Source organism: Lipophrys pholis (genome assembly GCF_963383615.2).
Source record: "Lipophrys pholis genome assembly, chromosome: 19".
In the NCBI taxonomy this organism is placed as follows: Eukaryota; Metazoa; Chordata; class Actinopteri; order Blenniiformes; family Blenniidae; genus Lipophrys; species Lipophrys pholis.
Genome location: NC_137647.1, coordinates 9,374,593 through 9,395,168, shown reverse-complemented (window position 1 = coordinate 9,395,168; position 20,576 = coordinate 9,374,593). Strand labels below are relative to the sequence as shown.

General features: G+C 41.2%; 1 protein-coding gene across 1 annotated transcript in view; it reads right to left on the bottom strand.

Annotated features, from left to right (window-relative positions):
• LOC308124546 (voltage-dependent T-type calcium channel subunit alpha-1I-like) overlaps positions 1 to 20,576 on the bottom strand; it is a gene marked incomplete at its 5' end in the record, with an annotated part of 119,919 nt that overhangs the window by 58,730 nt on the left and 40,613 nt on the right. Inside the window, 3 exons of the mRNA XM_080487607.1 lie at positions 2,481 to 2,640; positions 9,417 to 9,514; positions 16,075 to 16,208. Of these exons, the coding sequence (XP_080343733.1) occupies positions 2,481 to 2,640; positions 9,417 to 9,514; positions 16,075 to 16,208 (392 nt within the window). The remainder of the gene's footprint in view (positions 1 to 2,480; positions 2,641 to 9,416; positions 9,515 to 16,074; positions 16,209 to 20,576) is intronic.

The window sequence follows — 20,576 nt, the reverse complement described above, 5'->3', positions numbered from 1 at the left end:
GCCATGTCGGTCTATTCCGCTTCCCACAGAGAGAAGCTTACAAACCAAGCATTGATTTAGTGGCACAGCAAAGTTTACAGGTATGCAGTCAGCTTGCAGTGGAATTATCACAATAAAACATGGCACAGAAAGAGACTGGTGGCGGCGATGGAAATAAAATAAGTCGAGAGAGGTTGGCAGGTGAATTGAAATAGTTGCTTTGCAAGTCGTGCTAAAAATGAAGGGATAAATACTTAAAGACAGAAGAGAGAGAAAAAAAATACGACACCGAGAGGCCCTATCAGAGTAGTGGAGCATGAATGAGGGCTGCTGCCCCCCTGCTGGTGGCTTGGGATTGCACAGCATGGCACAGCAAAACCTGGCAACACACTGAGAACATACCTGCTAATATAGAGCAAGGAAGATGAAATGATCAAGAGTAGCAGGTATTGGGGAAAAAAAAAAAAAAAGCTTCCATGAAAAAAAACAAAAAAAACAAGACTGAGTGAACCTGTAGGGCAGATTTGTAATGGACAAATTGAAAAGAAATGTTCCCAGAGTGACAAAGGTTTGGGCAAAGAGAATAGCAGGTTCCAGAGGAATATGAAGCAAACCTTCCGTTACAATCTTATAAAATGACCTTGGCTTTTCTCTGTGGTCATTTTGAACAAGATATTTATTGTACGTCAGTGCTCAGAGTTAATCTGCTTGAGCAGTAAAACTTGTGACGTATCTTTCTCGGCCTGTAGAAACAGAAAAGGAATAAAAACTAATGAAGAGAAGGTAGTCAAAGAAACGTACATGCAATAAAATGAGGAATAAGGAAAACAAACCAAGGGAAAATGAGGGTGATCAGAAAACAGGCGGCATAAAATGTGAACGCTGCACTTGACTGTGACACTCAGCCCACTTCATTATGACCTCTCAAACAGCCGACATTAGGCCTTTACTTAGCATAATAGTCCTCAAGCGCTAACTCACCAACACCTCCTTAATTAAGCACTCAAGCACCCTGACGAACCTGTATAATAGAGCACGGTGATACAATGGTTTAAATATTATAAATTGCATGCAAAACTAACACTTAGGTGGAATAATAATCAACATTAGATTTACTGGGAGACCAATACAAACAATGCAGCTGCATTAATCAGCATATGAGTGAGAGGTAAGTGTGCAGACACTGTTCTGAAAGAAAGGAAAAGCTTTATTTCAAACATTGGTCTGAAACCAGGGCTGTTTCTTGCCCCAGGAGACATTTCTGTAAAAGTGAGTTTGTTTTATGCCAATTGTCAGGTGAGCACAGTGAACTTGGTGATCATACCAGGGGAATGAGAAGCGACGGAGTAAAAAAGCTGTTCAAATGCTTAAAAGGGGTTATATTATATAGCTTTTCAACACTTTCCCATGGGTCCCGTCGGTCCAAAAAGAAGTTTACTGCCCCAAATCCAGCTTTTCCTTGATTTCCATCCATTTGAATATTGCATCATATGAGCTGCATTCAAATTCTGCCGTGTCTCTGTGCCCTAGACTGTCTCTGACCACACATGCCCGTCTTGGGAAGAGGAGGGAGCACTTCCTCCCGTGGTGCCATGTTAATCAAAATATCAAATATTCTATATTTTGTTTAGTTTTCTTTTTCTTTGTTTCTTAAAATAAATGAGCACAGTGATTTAAAATTTTTCTCCAAAAACAGATAAACAACTTAACAGCTAAGTTTACAAAGCTAAACTGTTAAGTGTGCATATGCATCCATGTATCCATGTGCCCCATTACCTGTATTTAAAAGTGGATGAAATATCAATGTGACCCTTTCACTGTCAGCTGGCTCACTTTAGCAGAGGACACAGCAGGCAGGGCAACATGCGTCTTCTTTCCTTTGGTTATTGAATCTGCCATTAGTGGATGCAGCGTCAGCAAAAGGATGCACCGAGGCCCTGAGTCGTATACATGTGATATACATATTACACCTCTCTGGTGAGCTGATGCCAGCATAAAAGACACAACTCAGAGAATGAAACACCGTTTAAAGCTGCTGAATGTCACTCGCACACACCGGCACGGACACCGCGGGCGACGCCGTCACGTCGGGTCATGAATATGGAGGCATGCAGCTAGAACCTAATCACCATCTCAGTTGCACATTGGGACAAAGGCAGTTGCAGTCGCTGTGGAGTGAGGTGGAGAATAGACAGGTGGACTAAAAAAAACTTTTTTTGTTGAAAATGCCCGTATACATTTATTAGAAGCCGTGACATCATATTTTATCCATACAAATAAAAAAATAAATAAAAAAAGATAATCAAAAGCAAAGATGGATAATTTATATTTGAGTCGGATATGGATTTTTCTTGGCGTGATATAAAATGAATTAAAAGCAGAAAGCACACGTGAGGTTTGAGGCTGTGCGATAAATCCCTGCTCATTCATCAAATCTGACCGAGTGTGGCCAAATATCAAAGACACACGGTGCACACACTACTGCGCAGTGTTCAACTTACAGGGTGAAGTTCTCCTCAAGGTAGCAGCGGTTCCTCAGCAGGCCCGCCCACAGCTGCACGCCGATGATGCCGAAGATGAAAAAGACGAAGAAGCACAGCAGCAACACGTTGCCCAGCATGGGTAATGTGTCCAGCAGCAGGTTCACCAGAATACGCATACCTGTGTATCATAAAAGATCAATCCATCAATAAAGCGCCATCACACTCTCACAGCTTTGAGTGAAAAATGAACATACTATTTGCATATAGATTGCTTTATCATCGGTTAATCATGGCAGTATAGTCCAGCTTATGAATGGTACAACTCTACTCAAAACGTTCCTGTCTACTGGAAATCACATACATTTTCCACTAAATTGTTTGTGCCATGGTCTTCCAAGGAAACATGATTGATGCCTTGTGAATCATATGCATTTCTCTTTCAGTCCATAAAGGAGACTTGAGGTGCTCAGACGTGACAGGGAGGTAGTTGCAGTTGGCAGCTGGTTTAAAGAATGTGGAATAAGGTTTGTAATTCCAGGCCAGCATATAGTGCGGTGAATACCTGTCTCGAATTAAGCTTTACAAACAGTCTTTGGTAATACAGAAGAGAGGGAGGATTTAGGATGAGATAAAGTGCAAAGCGTAATCCCAATTTAAATCTCACCCGTTATGTTAATTTAAAGATATTTTACTGTTGCCGTCTATTCCTGGATTGGGCTGGCTGATAACATTTTGGTGTGCTTTTCACGACATTGGGCAGGTTTTTGAAAAGTGTTGACATTATATTGAAAAAAATTTAAAAACCGACACATTTAACAATCTGTTGTGTCCCATGTATTTGATTATATTTGGAAGAGAAAGAGAATCTGCTCGACTGTACATCATCATTGTTACTTATCATTAATTAATCAGGTTTCTCTCTGAAATGCTAGAATTGCTAGATGCAACTATATTAAAATATTACACAATTAAAAAAAATATGATATCCAATAGAGAACAAATAGAAAAACCTGGAAAAAAAACCCCAATGTCAACCGCCTTTTGTTATCCAATCAAATGATGTAATTATAATCAAACTTAGTTTGAGGTTTGAGGACTGCGGTTGCCATAGCAACTTAGCATTTTCTTATTTAGTTGGTTGTACGTTTTGGGGATTTGAGCAGCATTTTCAATTCATGAAGAAAAAGACTGAATGTAGGCGTTGATTTGGAAAACAGTCACTTGTGAACCAAGAGCTTCTCTTGTAGAAATATGGATTAGGAATCAAATTAGGAATTCGTTGTCTTTTATTGTAATAAAAGTTAGTTGGCTCTTTGTTTGCTGTGATGCCATTTTTAGGGGAAAACAATTTGTGTTGGTTGATTTAGGTGAACTATCAGAGACGAGCCTGTTCGTGCTATTTTCCTTAATTAGTGAGGAAACTTTGCTTTTGATGTGTTTTCTATCACACATTTCATATGTTTGTGAGTTGGACTGGATTTTATTGCGTTGGGTCACTTTCAGTTTTGGAAACTGTAACACTCAGATTTGGCAACCCAAATGTCGGGGTCCTCATGTTATGAAGGAATGTTATATTCTATAATTGGAACTAAGCAAAACTTGTAAGTAGATATTAAACTGATGGAGAGTGCTGTAGCAATGCGAACATGTTCATATTTTAATGAAATCTATATGGTTGCTGCATTTCTGGATATCTATGCAAGGCACTGCAGAAGCCGTATGTTTTCAGCTTTTAATAATGAAAATGATAAAATAAACAGAACCTGATGGATCCATTGAGCAAGGCTCTGAGACAGTGGCTCGAGGAACCAGCCTTTCGAGGAGGCCAACAGTCAGACCAAAGAAAGAAGCAAAGCTCTAACGCTTTAACATCAGTGATACAGAAAGATAATCAGGCAACACAAGGTCTCATTTGTAATTAGATAAAAATCTAATTGATGGCGTGCAGACTGAAATACAGAAGGATGATGACCCCATCCCCTGTAGTCGGCCCCGTCCCGCTGTGATGACATGTTAAGCCTGTGATTAGTGAAACATAATGACAGCTGATTGGACTAATGAGAAAGAGAGAAGTGAGACCCACTGATGAGATCACAGCAAGCCCACACTGACACCTGAGAGAGGTGCGTCTCTGCGAGGGTGATACTACCAAGCGCCGGCGTGATGTGTGTGTGTGTGTGCGCCTCTTCATCGGATCCGAGCGCATTTGTGTTTGTCAGTGCCGTAGTGATAATTCGTGAATAACAACTCAACAGTAGGTTAATGTGTCGCAACGGTGCATCTAAACTGCCAACAGCCTGAATGACAGGAGAGAAAGCTGAGAAGGAAACAGAGGGAGATGATTATGATTGTATTTACAAGAACAAAGTTACCTGCACTTCACTCGCACAAACAAAATCAGACCTGAAAAATTGCAACTAAAAAAGGGGTTACTCATTCCACAAGCTCTAATCAATGCTGCATTTTGATCTACACAGAGATTTATATTTGTGTACAAGTTTAGATTTCATTTAAAGTGTAGATTAATGCAGGTCTTGCATCTTCTTATTGTATGTCAGGGTGTTTGAAATTTGTTCGATACATGTTAGTTCTTTTTTTTCTGTGCATTATTTTCATCCTTTTCCTTGGATGTTGTCTATATTGTCTTTGAAAATACCCAAATTCAAGATTTATCAAGGCGACAGAAGGATGAGCCTCAATCGAATGTTGTCACCTTTACGAGCCATGTGTGGTTACACATTTGAACGCGTACATGCGGCTCTCAGACAGTTACAATGTGTGTAAAGGTTATTTGAATGTATTCTTATAGAAGTAAACAATGCTCTGATGACATGTAGCAAACAGCAGGAGCACTCCAAAGACGGACAAAACGGACAAAAAAAAGCACCTTTTGCGTTTATCACTTGTGTTATTTTGATACAAGCCTCTTTTTGTCCTGTCCTGAGGCTGAATCATATGCATGACTGACAAGTGACAACTGAATTTTTTATTTTTTTTATCGTCTGGTCATTTTTATACATGCAATATTAATACTCATACGTGTAGTAATTTTAACTGCGTTTCCCGAGAGTTCTGCTGAAGTAATTAAAGGTCTGTCCAAAAAGACTGCAATGTCAAAAATATACTTTCCATAACTGTTTCTGAGAAGATTTGGTTGTTTTTTTTTCCCCCCATCTTCTCAGTCAGCCATTTCCACTGTTTTGCAAACTCCTACTACCATGTGCTCTGCTGATTTGAAGTTGTGACACACGTGGATCTAATCTTTCCTTGATTAGAAATTGATTTCTTTTATCTAAAAAGCTCAGAGGAACACTTTTTCTGTGGAGGTGAGTGTGCACCTGTCTGCCTCCTCTGGCTAATTTGGCTCGTCAACTGCTATCAGAGGGAACGCAGCAGTGTTTCTCGCGTGCATGTGTCTCCAGTGGCGGCTGGAGGCAAGTCTAAATGTATTTGTTCCCCAGGGTCCTTGTCATTAGGCCAGTACTCCATTAGGCTTAATTGGGTGAGGAGAGGGGGGAGATGGATCGAGGGGAACGAAGGATGGGAGAACGAGAATGAAACGGGGCCTGAGGGTGCGCCGGAAAAGAGCGAGCGCCAATGGAAGGAGGAAGAAGTAAAGAAGCAGAAAGAGAGGCATAAAGGCAAAAAACTAATATTAATAGGAAAAGAGAGAAACAAATGTGTCTCTTTTTATCTCCGCTCTTTTTGATTTTTTTTTTCTTCTTCTTCTACCTGCCTCCATGTTTGTCCCCTTCTGGTGACTGGGCTGGTTTGCCAGCTCCTGCTGTTCCCAAATAAAGATGGATGCCTCCCATTGCGTTACAATGGAAACACATTTACAGCTACTGTGCGTGTCGCTCAACACCAAGACTCCACTCTTGTCTTCCCCCCCCCCCCCCCCCCCGTTACTATTCTTGCCTAGTACTCTCTCAGTCTCGCACCAATTTCATCAGAAAGAAGTCTAACACAGCAGCGCGCACACACACAACACACAGGGCTATAATCTGCCATTTTGGTGGAGGGTTACAAATTGAGGTGTGTGAGGGGTCAGGATGTGCTCATGCTCTCTTCGTACCTGTGAGCTGAGCGGCGATCAGACAAAACAAGGAGCAAACAGCTTCAGGCCCCACGCTTTCTCACCTCCGATGGGGTCGTAACTGAATCGGGCTGCTACGCGCTTGTTACATGCAGCTTACTGACAACATAATCAATAACAATATGCATGCAACAGTCTGAGACAGCATAAACAAATATAAACACAAGAAACTGACAGCAGGCCAAGACGCACATGTCAACGGTCAATGAGCGAAGAGGCAAATACGCATGCGTCTGCTACATATCTGCAGTGCCTTTACTAACGAACCCGTGTATCCGGAAATGATTGCAATGATGAATAATCAGCAGAACAGCAGATTTGTTTACAAATCTGCACACTTGTCCATGAGAAACCTCACGCTCCCTCCATATACTACCTTTTAATCAAACTACTTGAAGCGAAATGTGGTTAACATCTGGATTTTCTGAGTGCTGCCACTGTGTCTGAATTTCTGGCTGAGTCGGTTCCCTGCTGACGGCGCCAACTGAGAGGTAGCCTGTCCTGTATGTGCAGGGAAACGAAATCATTTCAGGGACCGAAGACAGCATTTTTAGGTAATTACACTAAATATGAAGAAGCTGCTAATAATTGGACACTTGAATAATGAGCAAAGAAAACCCCCAAAACTGTCAAAATTTGTTCTAGGATGATTAAAAGCTGTGGAATTTGAAGGAGGAGCAGAACATGTGTTGAAGCAGTGAAATATAATGAAATGATGTCACAAGTGATAGTCGGTGGTTAAATAATTGAGTGAAATGCAACAAAAGGGGATGTTTGACACCTTGGCTTATGTTGGTCTGGGCCTGTGTGGCCTTAGACGACACGTCTTACATCCAAACTGAAACATTTACTCAGTGCTCTCTTCTCTTTCCCCCATGTTGTATTTTTTTTTGTCATTTCAAGATCTAAAAGAAATCTTGTTAAATGTCATTTTTTTTAAACACATTTATTGTGAGGAGAAATGTGTCTCATGTAAAGGTTTCCAAGGTCCAAATAGAATTATGTAACTATGCTCTAATGCAATCGTCTGACATCTGGTGCAGACCTATTTCACTATTAATAGTGAAAGAGCTGGTCTACTTTAGAAAGTTTAAGATATTTAAAAAAAGTTTCTAAACATATAAGCATTTGGAGAAACTTTAAGCCACTCGATAATAACTAAACCAACGTTTGCTCTGCTCATTCACTGATGAAACTGATGCAGTTAAATTAACTAAACCCTCATCAACAGAGAGGTTCAGTGTTTTTTTTTTTTTAATGACTAGTGCGGCAACTTGACTCCTCGAAATTAGCATCGCTTGCCAATGCCAGACTATCTGCTCAAGTGCTGGAACTAAAGCGAGGAGACCAGCCTGAACCTGGCTGGGGCCAGCTAATTGCTGCTTACAATGATTAGGAGCTGCCTGTTAGGGGCAGGAGGACAAGGAAAATCAATCCAAGTTAAAAAGTTTGGATAAGAGCGGAGTTTTAGATGAGAAGAAGGAGGTTATGGTCACACACTGATCAGTGAAGCGGCATTAATGGATGGTTTGTAAATCTGATAAAGCTGTGACTCAGGGATCAAGCTGACTGTGTGATTAAGCATGAGATGAATGTTTAATGATGCCCACAGGCAACAGGTGGCATGCCAATGCCACCAAAAGCTTGGGATGTAATACATATACATAAATTCTCAGGCAGATGCATTTGTACTTTATGCGAACTGACAAACATGTATAAACAGTCGGAGAAACTTCTAACACAAAATAGCCTAATTAGACTCTAGTGCTCTTAAGCTTAACACACACACACACACCCACCCTTGTGACAACTGTCTGTTTCTATTCATCTATTCATTCCAAGTGAATTTGTTGAACAGGATTATAGATTGTATTGTTTTCTGAATCTGCTCCTCGGAGCCTCACTATCAGCAATGTTGCGTCGAGTTCCTCCTCTCACAGATTATCACATTTAATGGGAAACTTCCCCCATGCTCAACTCGTTCGCTCTTGGCCGTTTCATCCAATTCCGTGTTTTACATCATTTTTATACTTTTACGCCGGCCGTGCAAAAAATGTGCCGATAGAATGTCTTTTCAGTGTCTCATCTGTTTGGGTCAGTCTGGATGTTTGGAACGCCCCCGATGAACATCAAATCCCATTTAAATGTGAATAAAAGCAATTAAACAGTTTTTGGAAATGGAAGTCCAAGCCAACACATACATTGTCAAAGTATTTAGTTTTATATTTGGTTGTGTTTTTCTGTGTCTCAGTGTCCATACTGCCACTTTGTTCCCTGCTCCCTGTGGTCTTGTCAAGCACCCGTGTTATCCTCTTATTTTGAGCACTTGTGAACTTCCTCTCTCCTTGGTCTTATAACGTTTTTCAGTCGTTCTTTGTCTGGTTTTCTGGCGAGATACCAAAGCCTTTTCCTGCAATGGTGGTGGAGAATAGAGAATGTCTTGCATACACCAATCAGCCATAACATTATGTCCAATATTGTAAAAGTCCTACATTTGCTGCTCTCTAGTTCACTGCTATTTCTTTCTTGGATCACTTTTCATAAAAACTGACCGCTGCACATCGAGAACCACTTCCCAAGAGGTGTAGTTTTGGAGATACTCTGAGCCAGTTGTATTGTCTAAGTTTGTTTTCCGGTTATCTTACTTTTACCACATTAAGTACGATGACACCTGCCGCCTAAACTATCCCACCTACTAACAGGAGCCATGAGAAAGAGATGATCAGTGTTTCACTTATCAAGCCAGTGGTCATGTTATGAGGGATCGGTGTGTGCATACTGAAGGGAAATTCAGACATATGAAAACTTGGATTTCCATCTGTGACAAATGCATACAAAACACCCAAAAATGTTCTCACTTGGCACTCTGTTGATGGCTTTGAGAGGACGCAGGACTCGCACTGTTCGAATGGCCGACAGGTTGATGTTCTGCAGGTCCAGTGAGTACTCTACCATCCTAAACACAAGGACAAAGAGAGAGAGAGAGAGAGAAAGGAGGGGAGAAACCAAGAAAAAGGACATCATTTTTTAGGTGAATTGCTTGTTTGAGGGTGGGACAAAATTGTTTTACCATCAGCTCTTTTCGACACCTGCTTACGACGCCACACTCACAGCCCATTCGTCTTTCTAGTTATACCTGTACCCTCCCAAAGCTGGGTGAATCTCAACTGTACACGCACATGTACTGCACCAAGTGGTACAACACTCGAGCGAAAGCGCCGAGGGGGATAAAGTGACAAAGCATCAAAAGGGGAGAATGACATGAAAGAGAGGTGAGGAAGAGAAAGCGAGCAGGGAAAAAAAAAAAAAAAAGGGTTTCATTCTATTCTAAGTGTTGCCCGCAGGATGTTGTGGCTCAGTCAGAGCCTGGCATCTGTTAGCAAGTCATTTCCCCAGCATGGCTAAGCTGTTTGTGCCCCCAAACCCAAACCACTTTCACAGGAGAATAGTCATGGTTTGCCGAGTGTGTATGCTTGTGTGAAAGCAGTGCATATGTTTGAATGCGCCACACAGTGCTGCACGACCGCAACCAAACAAGTCCGAGTCAGTGAAAAACCTTTACAGTGTCTGTGTAAATAAATCACGCTGTATGCGCGTAAATGGTGCGCATTGTCTCGTAGTAGCCGAGTGCGTTTGTGCAAGTGTGTGCATACCATTAATGTGCCCGAGGCTCCAGCAGCGTCAGGACAGCTTGATACCAACAACGGCAGCACCAACACGAGCTAATAACACCCAGAGCACATCTACTGGCTTTGACAAAACAAGTCAAGCTCACATAGACGGACTTATGAACCATGTCATTTACAATAATGTGATACTTTATTGATCCCACAGGGGGCTCTTTCCATTTGCCCTTCACCAGCAGCACAGCCATCAACAGAGTGGCACCCCAGCTCACACTTAAGTAGGATTATTTGGTATAACAAGGTTTTGAACTGCTGTGCAGCTGACAGGCAGTTGTTCTAACTATGTGCTCGTATTGTATCGGAAACATTTACAATTAGGATCACACTTATTAGGGTGTGCTTGCTTTGAGATTTTACTTGGGTAGATTGAAAAGCTTCTTTTGCTCTTGAAGTCCCAAGTTACACAGTTGAATGCATCCATCTTTGCCGGGATGCGGAGGCACGTCGCAGACCAATTTCCAAACCCCTTTTACAGTCGAAAGTGCAGAAATGCCACACAGCCGCTTGATGAAAATGTCAAAGTAGAGAGAAGACCACAACAAGTGTTCTGGGGGCCGGGATTTCTACAGCTGGGGAGGGTGGTGTTATTACAGCCTGCCTAAAAAAAACCCCAATGGTATCTGTGCTGGGTGTAATGATTTGCTATTGAGCTGGCGAGAGACTGAACAGGGGGCTAAAATGTCAAAAGAGAGCTTTGAAGCAATTAAACATACATGTCCCCCTCTTGGTGAACTCAAGGACGCTCTTTTGTGTTGCTTGATGAGGTAATAAAATGACTGATAAACTCACAGGTAGATTGCACCGAACAAAATTACAGACCGCTGCATACTCACACGAACAGATATTGAGTTGTTAATGCCGCAATGACACACGAAGCAACGGAAACAGGGGAAGAACAAAAGATCACAGACTTGTGTACGTGCATGCTCTCTCAGACATGTGCGTCTTTGGGAATAGGTGTGCATGCGCTGTCTGTGTACGCGTGTGTGTGTGTGTGTGTGTTCTATAGAAGTGTTTCTTCCTGTATACATCAATCATGCCGGTGTGTTTGGGAGGGTAATTAGTGGACTGCCGCAAGCGTCCTTTTCATGATTGTTCTCTATTTTCCACTTTGGTTCTTTTTTTTTTTTTTTCTTCCTCATGACGCCTTCATCTCATTGTGATTGGTCTGTGTGCGTGTGTGTGTGTGTGTGTGTGTGTGTGTGTGTGTGTGTGTGTTTTGTACTCACTTTGCCAGGTCAAAAAACCAAAGAAAAACCACAGACCACACTCTATTTGTGGTGTTTGGGACTGAAACACTGGACCCTACAACACTGAGCATGGTTTTAAGGATCAATATGTGATTTTAAAGACAAGAGTACAAATAGGCTGCTTGTCGTTGAAATGTATGAACGCTAGGCCTGTCACGATAACAAATTTTTGCTGGATGAGAAATGGCCCAGAAATTATTGCGATAAACGATAATATTGCCGTTTTGATACCATTTTTCCACTAATATATTAATAATGGAATAATAATGCAAGTATACCCTTTTAAAGATAAATAAACATTTATGTCTTAAGAAATAAAATCATACTGCACTCAGGTGTGCCAGGTGCCCCCCCCTCCCCACACAAGAGTGATTGACAGGCGGTGTTGGGAAAGTTCAGGTTCTACATAAACTAGTTCAAAGTTCAGTTCACAAATTTTAATATGAACTCGTTCAGTTCATAGTTCTAAATTTATAGTTCTAAGTTCACAGGGACGTCTTTGGTAAATGAAAAATTATCGAGCTCATTTTTAATTATCGTGCACTTAATTGATTTATTGATTATCGCGACAGGCCTAATGAACACCTAACAAATAGGGACTGATCATGTTTGTGTTAACAAGGCCCAAAGTAAGACAAATGTCAGGGTGAGGTTGGTATGAGGCATGTGGTAGTCGGAGTGGAGCTAAAGTAAGCCCGCAGGAAATCAATGTAAATCTCTGCAAACTCCTTGAAAGGCATGCGGTGTGTTAGAAAATAGAGCTAGAACTTAGCAACGAAGAGCAAGAAAAAAAGAAAAGAAAAAGAGCTGAACTTGAATCAACTCTGAAATGCGCGGTGGCAAAAGGCCTTAATCTAAGTTAACATTGAAGTTGCAGTTTTTTCCGGGAAGATATGTTTCTGCAAGATTTACATAAAAACCGACAACAGCCTTTGCCTTTGATAGTTAAAAATGCTCAACTGTGAAGAAAGTGATGAAAATTGTGAAGTGCAGCTGCAGTTCGCTCTTGTTTTATCCCGTTTAATTATTCATCACAGCTAAGCTACTAAAGGGTAAGGTCTGGTCGGCAAGCTGTTATTGGGTCTTAGGCTGTATCCTCGCATAATTGTCTGAATGGATGTGCAGAGTCGTCCAGTTTGTGTTGGGGTATTGCTCTTTAACACACTTCACACATGGAAACATCAGTCCGTCTTTCTTCCTGTGAGAAAGGCCTTTATCGCTTTGTTCACCTGCTACATTTGTTTCAATCTAACCTTTGCATGCGTTGGAACAAATATGACAAGCACGGCAGACTATGGATGGAAAGGGCCATGCGTCATTGCTGGGTCAAGAATCACATTGTCATACATGAGAAGGAACAGAAAGATTTCACTGCAAGTCCCAGAGAGGCTGGGAAAGAAATAAGTCTTGGTGCAGTGGATTAAGCAGCAGAAAATATATACAGAAGACAAAATAAAACAGACTTCAGCAGGCACTTTCTGTGTGGCAGGGTTAAGGAAATAAACCTCTGTCAGGGCTTGTCTGAAAAAGGGCATGTCAAAAAGGAACGGAGAGTGAGCGAAGGAGGATGAAAGAGCGAGGTGGTGCCCGTGGGTAACAGACATGCAGTTCGTAGCAGAATGTCGGCTGTGATTTGGCCCAGCAAGGCGGGCACTGCCCTCCGCAATTAGCCGAGACGCTAATCTAATGAATACTGCCAGGAGAAAAGAGAAGGCCGCGGCGTTCACGCAAATACGCATATACAAACACAGTCACACACGTTCGCGGATTAAACAAACTCAAATGGCATAAGCTGACAGACCGTAATCTGTGCGGGTAAGTCCACGCCACAAAAAAAAACACACGCTCGGATTCACATACTATGAGCATCCACTGAGGATAAACTGACTCAGCCCAAATGAAGATGAATGTCCCTCCACCTACCCTGGTAAGTCTCGAGCTCCATCATTGTTTGTTGCCCTTAAACCAGCCACTCTCCCTATCCATCTCCTTTACTCTCTCATACACACACACACACACGCCTGTCACTTCAGAGGACATTGCGCTGACTGATATTAATTTCCCAGAGATGATCCCCCAAAACTATGACCTGTCAAAATGATAATCCTCACTAACTTTAAGCAGAGTCTTCATGTTAAGAAGCTTGTAAAGATTCCCAAACCTTCTTTTTCTCTTGGGGGCGGGGGGGGTGGGGGGGGGACCTAACTGACTGTGTAAATAAATATGTATATTACAAGAATGCACCCAGACCTACAATGTTATCCATGCCTGAGTCTCTCATTTCACTTGAACAATTGCATTTGAAATCTGTCTGCCATGCACACATGTTCTGGGCAGTTTATTGTTGGCGATGAAGAATGTCTATGTTATAGAAACGGTTCAGAAAAGTTGGGTCTATGGATGAACTGAGCATTGCCACGATCAGGGTCTTCATTCATCCATCCACGTTCTATATCTAATCTGTCTGATGAACCATGAATAGTGTGCGTATAACGTTTGATTTCTAATAGTTTTTCAACTTTATCGATGTTATACATATTCTAAGAGGTATGATTACAACATGCCCTGACTGTATGGGGTAATAAGGCACCCAAATGCACTTAAATTCCAAAACAATGAAGGGATTGTGGCTGGAAGAGACGTTTGAAGGCTTTAAGGATTGCTTTTGTGCAAAATTATTTACTCAAGAATATATTTTCCATACATAACTAAAATACTTTTTAAGTTACAAGGATGTCGTCAAAGAAAGTGTTTGCTGATATCACAGAAAATACGGACATTTACCCATTATCATTGTGATCGTCACTTCAGTACAATGAGATGGACAAAAAAAAACACATTCACAGTCCTCCCGGTGGTCAATTTCAGATAATCAATTATCCTCGCATGCATGTGATATGAACCCACCACTATCTCGCAATGAGGTGAGAGCACTGTCCTATATACAGCTATACAGCCAGCATGTTTCCAATAAAACAATCTCATTACCCTTGGTTCCCAACAGCTATGAACAACAAAATATTCAACATTCGCTACAACATGGCTTCGTCGGATCATGTGTGATTTACACTAATAATTAAAAAAAGAGGGGTGTTGAGCTTTTTAGATAAGCGTTTCACACTAACATCACTAACATGTAAATTATTGGATGGGCAAAGGATTAAAGTGACAATCCCTTTCCCCTGTGTTTAGTAATTTGTGGTCTATATTAGGTTCATACTTTAATCAATGTGAACAAATGAAGTTACATCTTAGATACAAGTGTTACTGCTTCAGTTAATAGTGTAAGCAGCGTTTAATCCTGATTCATTGGCCCTATGGAGAGATTTAAGGATAAAAAGTGAACATTTCCCTACCGAGTATAAATTATGGCGTGGCTAAGTTTATTTGATGACCACATTAATTCAAATGTTAATAGAAATACGCAAACAAGCAGTTGTAAGTAAACAGTTCCCCAGATTAGACGGCAGGAACAGTGACAGATTACTATAATCAACAGCTGGGAAACAACAAGTCCTGGAGCCAACAAGTCCTTCAAATTAAACTGCAAAATAGGTTGTTTGTCATTGGTTCTCACAATGACACATGTAAGTGTTTTGTCATCTGACCCCGCAATCGACAGGACAACATAATTAGTCGGAGGCTTCCCCAGCCATAACAAAACACACTCCCGGAAATAAAAGCAATTTTGTGAACTGACATGGAGAAAAACAGTCTTAACTTCCACAGCTGCCAAAAGGCTTCGTCATTCCAACTTCAACATGGCATTTTGCAGCATTTGCTGAAATTGGCCGATGTCCAGTACGACTGATTTTTCGCGGAGTACAAAAATCCGAACAGTTATTTAATTTGTGTAGCATTCCCTTTTGTGAAAAAAAAAAAAAAAAAAAAAAACTTGAGACATTATTACATCCTTGTAGCAACTAATAATGTGCTCATTTCTAATATTGCAATAATATTTTGCAGTTAATTCAAGTTATTACATAATTGGTTGGCTATTACCGTACATCACTGAAGTTGCATTGAAATAACACGTTGAAAACAGAATACCTGGAGCCAATAATATACCAATACATAAACAGGGCTCAAAATTACTGTAGTATGAGCCCCCCCCCATTACATTTGAGATTCTTGCTGCCAATACTAAGCTGAGTTCTGTGTGATGTGATGCGCTGCCCTGACTGAACTGGTTAAACGTCAGGGTGCGCGGCACAATGAACGGAGACGTGGTGATCATGCCGTGGGGTGACGAGCCTGTTACCGGTGCTGGATGTTGTTGTTAACAAGCCTTTCAGAGGCTTCAACACGCTGCCTCAACATGCTGTGAATGGCAGGGAGGATGACACGCTGTAGGGAGGGCACGTGGAACCGGAATATATAAGACTGATAATATAAGACTTGACAATAGGTGGAGCGAAACCAGTGGGGCATGAAATCTGTATGAAGAAGAGGCTGAGGACAGCGGAGTGTAAAGAGAAGAATGTAAACAAAACTGTATGCAAGGAGGAAACAACTCTTCTGCTTTCATTTCAGGAGCCCGATAGACCATTAATACTGACATTTCGAGGGAGATTGCTTACCCTGCCATGACAATGAAGAAGTCCAGCCTGTTCCAGGTATCGCCCAGGTAGCAGCGGCGGCCAAAGATCCCGAGAGCCACCATCTTTACCACCATCTCCAATGCAAAGAAGATGTAGATGAATGCATCGAAGGCCTATCAAAAGGAAAAACACATAGGAAATAGAAGCAAGTGTGAGCAAGAGGAGCGAAAGAATACGCTTTTTATATACTGTGGTTGCAACACATGGGCCGGGCATCTGTTTCATCCTGTGTGTTCATGGAATTACAAGGCTCAAGCTGTTAACAAATTTCAATGTTCTGCTTTCAACTCTGCTTTTGAATGAAAGAAGCTATTTGCTTTCTGGAAAAAAAAAATGGTTTAGATTGTTTAAATGTTGCGCTTGAATTAGCATTTTGAAATAAAAAAAAACATTGCTTGATCGTGCCACAACTGAATAATACAATGCACTTTTTCTTTTTTTTTGGTTAAAGCAGTTTTTTGTTGTTGTTAAAGTGGTATGTATTTGCCAATTCAAAACAATAATGACTTTACATTTTTCCACCTTTCAAATGCCATCTTTTAGGTTCAACCTCCAGCAGATTCATCTTAAAGCTCACAGGATATACAGGTCAGTTGTTTGAAAAATAACACAACGGGTGTTATTTTTCAAACAACTGACCTTTTAAATGCCGCAGATTATGGTCTCATAACAGACCGAACCGAACGGTATGTGATGATTGCGATGGACTCTGTAAGTGTGTTCGTGTGTGCGCTCTCATCAAATGAGTACAAAAGCACTGGTGGCTACTGATGGAGCCAAGTTTACTGTTAATCAGTATTAATATAATGCTGCACAAAACATATGGCGCTCCATCTGAAGCAGCCCACGCTGCAATACTTGAATCACAGCAGAATTAAGACGTAAACAAGGAAAAATAAAGGAGATCCAGGTCAAACCTGGTAGAAAACAAAAGATGGAGGGAGATAAATAGAGAGCGAGAGACAGATGAGGCAGATATCTCTGCCATGTCCTGCTTGCCTTATTATGTTCAGATCACTAGCTAAACCATCTATTGTATTTTCGGAACAAAACTCTTTCCCAGTGCTTCGCCGCAGGCTTTATGACTGGGTTTGCTGCCTTGTTACATATTCCTGCAGCGTATAACTCGAGCTGCTGCCTCTTGACACAAAGATTTCAGAGGTCTAAAAATTCAAATGAAGTCACTGCTGCTTGCTGAAAACCCGTGTTTTATAATTTGGCTGCTTAGTTTGTCAGCCATCACCGTGGGGGAAAACACACACACACACACTGTGCTGCCCTCCTCCAAACAAGGTCCATTTTCTATAATCGCTTTACACAGAGTACGGCTGCAGAGGTCCAGAACCCCTTTTTTCCCAGCCAACATTGGGCAAACTGAAGGGTAAACCTCGAACACATCACCAGTGAGAATGTGTGACACAGCTGGTCCATCTCCTTTCCCTCTCAGTCAGCGTGCGGTTGTGGTGAGGACACACAAAGAAAAGAAGACGAGACATCCACGTCACCCACAACTTCCTCGGGCTCATCATTATTATATCAGTTAACTGGTCATAAATCTATGGAATGGGAGTAGAATATAGGTTATACTTTCTTTTATTTATACCCCCCTTTTCACAAGTCTTGTAATTGCTGCTTTCAGGACTGGGAAAGCTCATCGTGGCCGCATTTGATTGAGCTGCAGTTCAAAACGCATTTAATTAAAGTTTCTCTGTACAGTGTGGATATCAAGCATAAAAACAGACACGAGTCACAATTTAATCTGACACTGTCTTTGAACTGTGGGAGGAAGTCTGATTAGATTGGGGGGGAAAAAAAACCCCATATTATCACAGAAATAAAATGCTTGTCCTACACAGGGCAAACACAGAGGAACAGACAAAGTCACCTCATATGTGTTTGGTTCAACTGTGAGAAGACACCACAATACTTGGAGAAAACCCATGTATGCACAGGGAGAACATGCAGACTACTGTAGATGCAGAAAGTATCTCACAATTGAACCTGGTGCTTGTTGCTGAGGAAACGGTGAGAACCCGTTTCAACTTTCATGTATACAGTTTCTCACTATAAACATAATGGCATCAAAATAAATGCACAAAAGATGAGCAGCCTAAAGTGAGTTTAGAAATATTAATATATCTGTATAAGATGAACAAGTACGGTTTTAAAAGCTAAGAATGCAGCATGTATGCAGCACAGTATATTCAGTTCAGTTAAATGCTGCTCTAAGATGATAAGGTACAATATGGATTTAATGTGTACTTTCCACAAATCATGACACAAATCAATATGTGGTCTGTAAAGGGAAACTATTTTCCAAAAGCACTTCAAGGTTTATACTTCAGCTTTCACTTTTCGAGCAGGTAGAGACTCCACAACGACCCACAGTAGGCCAGAAAACATAACTCGGTGGTTTGTTTTTGGCAACCACGAGTACTATGCTTCATTTGGAGACATTTTTTCACTCAGTATTGATGAAGATGGTGTTTGCAGCTACAGACCGCGGTGAGATAAATGGTGTGTGAAATTTTCTGAATTTATTCATGCAGCAGCACTGGCAGTTGTACAGGACTTTTTTTTTTGTGTTTGTTTGTTTGTTTTGTCTCAATCAGAAATAGCAGGATTTGAGAGATTGGATACAGAAACGGTGTTCTATTGTCTCATTCTACAAGTGTGGACATTGTCTGTTATTCCTGGTTATTTTTGAGAGATCGAAATCACCCAGAGCTCAGCCAGAGGTGTGCCGGATTGGAGGTTGCACGATCGTGAGCAGGAAACGTGCACACAATTATCAGTGCACATCTGCGCGTTTTGGCACTAATGCGAGCACGGCTTTGTGTGTAAATATATGGGCATGACTGCCTCGTAATGCATCGGAAAACCTAAACGCATGTCCCGTCTTTACACAGAGAACCACATGCATCAGCTCAAACACAGCCAGCATATCGAGCTGGCAGAATTCAATAGGATAGATGAGAAAACCAGTCTCGCATGCTGTTTAAATGATGTTTTGATAAATAATGCAGCCTACATGCTTCACATGTAATCCGACATTGGCTGCATCAGTCAAATCCCTGGCGCGCTCTGCACTGAAAGGAAAACGGATTCATCATCGCTATTTGTCACCACCAGCAGCCTCCTCGTCACTCAGCCTATCAGGTTTCATCATCAACGTGATTTTTAAACAGATTCGTCTCGTGACGGCTCCTTTTCATGATCTGAGGTCGGGGCTGGTGCGGAAGCCACTTCATATGCTGTCATTGTGCCACTTTATTTGGCAGAAGGAGAGGACATCGTAAGTAGGTCATCAGGACTGTGGTGGTGGAGCACTTAAGAGGAGAATTATGTGTGTCTGACTCCACTTGTGACTGACAAAATTAGTGCATAAAACCAAAGGCAACATAAGGGCAATAGTCTGTCCAACACTAACGGAGAGGACGTAATAGGGAATACCGTGTCTGTGTGGTTTCCAAAGATATAAAGATGTATTGAACAGGGCTGCACAGGTGTTGATTTAAAGATATGATAAACCTTGTCCCAACCAAATTAATTCAGAAGGAATGAAGTCTTTCCATTTCGACAAAATTACAGCAGAAATCAAGTTAAATCAGCCTGCCTTAATACGAGGTTCACTTTCTGTCGACCACTGGTTTCTCTAGACAAGACACCATGTTTTTAAAATAAGTTAGACAACTAATTCAAGTGTTTGACCATGAAGACAGTTTCATAAACACATTAATCTCATGATGGATAGATTTTTATTACCAAAACCGTACTTCCCACATTGTTTCCATATCTGCCCATTCTTGTTCCATCCACATCCAATTAATGTCTGATTAGATTCATTATCATATATTACAATGGACTATGTTTCATAATCAACAGGGCATCACACTTCAACTTCAAGAAAGACACGTTTATTTAATTGCATTTTCTTTAAGGATCAATTTACAATTCTGATCTAAATGCCTGTATTGATTTAAAGAGGGACGTTTGGAGATCTAGAATAACAGTATTTCAAACATATATTTTTCTAAACTCTTTGTGACATGTACAAAGTAGAAATACCACCGTGCACTGGGCCTGTGGACTTTGGCCACTTGGCACGATCAGTGAAGCAAACGGTTTCAAACCTCTAAGATGAACAAACTTCTAAGATAACAGATCAGCAAATCTGTACAGTAGCTTCTTTTTTTTTTGTTCCCAGCTCAGGCAACTGGTGAAGGTGAAGCCCACAGCAGCTTTATAAAACAGTAATTCATGCCTTCATCATACCACAGCTTTAAAAACGAACACTTCTCTCACACATCTCCAGCTGGTTCAGACTGCGGCTGTTTATTCTAGCCTCGGTCCGCTGGCTGCCTTTTAGAGTTCATTTTGGGATTATTTTTTTTTTCTTCCTTTTCTTTTTTTTTTTAATGTTTGAACCTTCTTTACCCGTCTGAGCTGCATCACCCCTCTAGTCCTGCTCGGCACCTCAG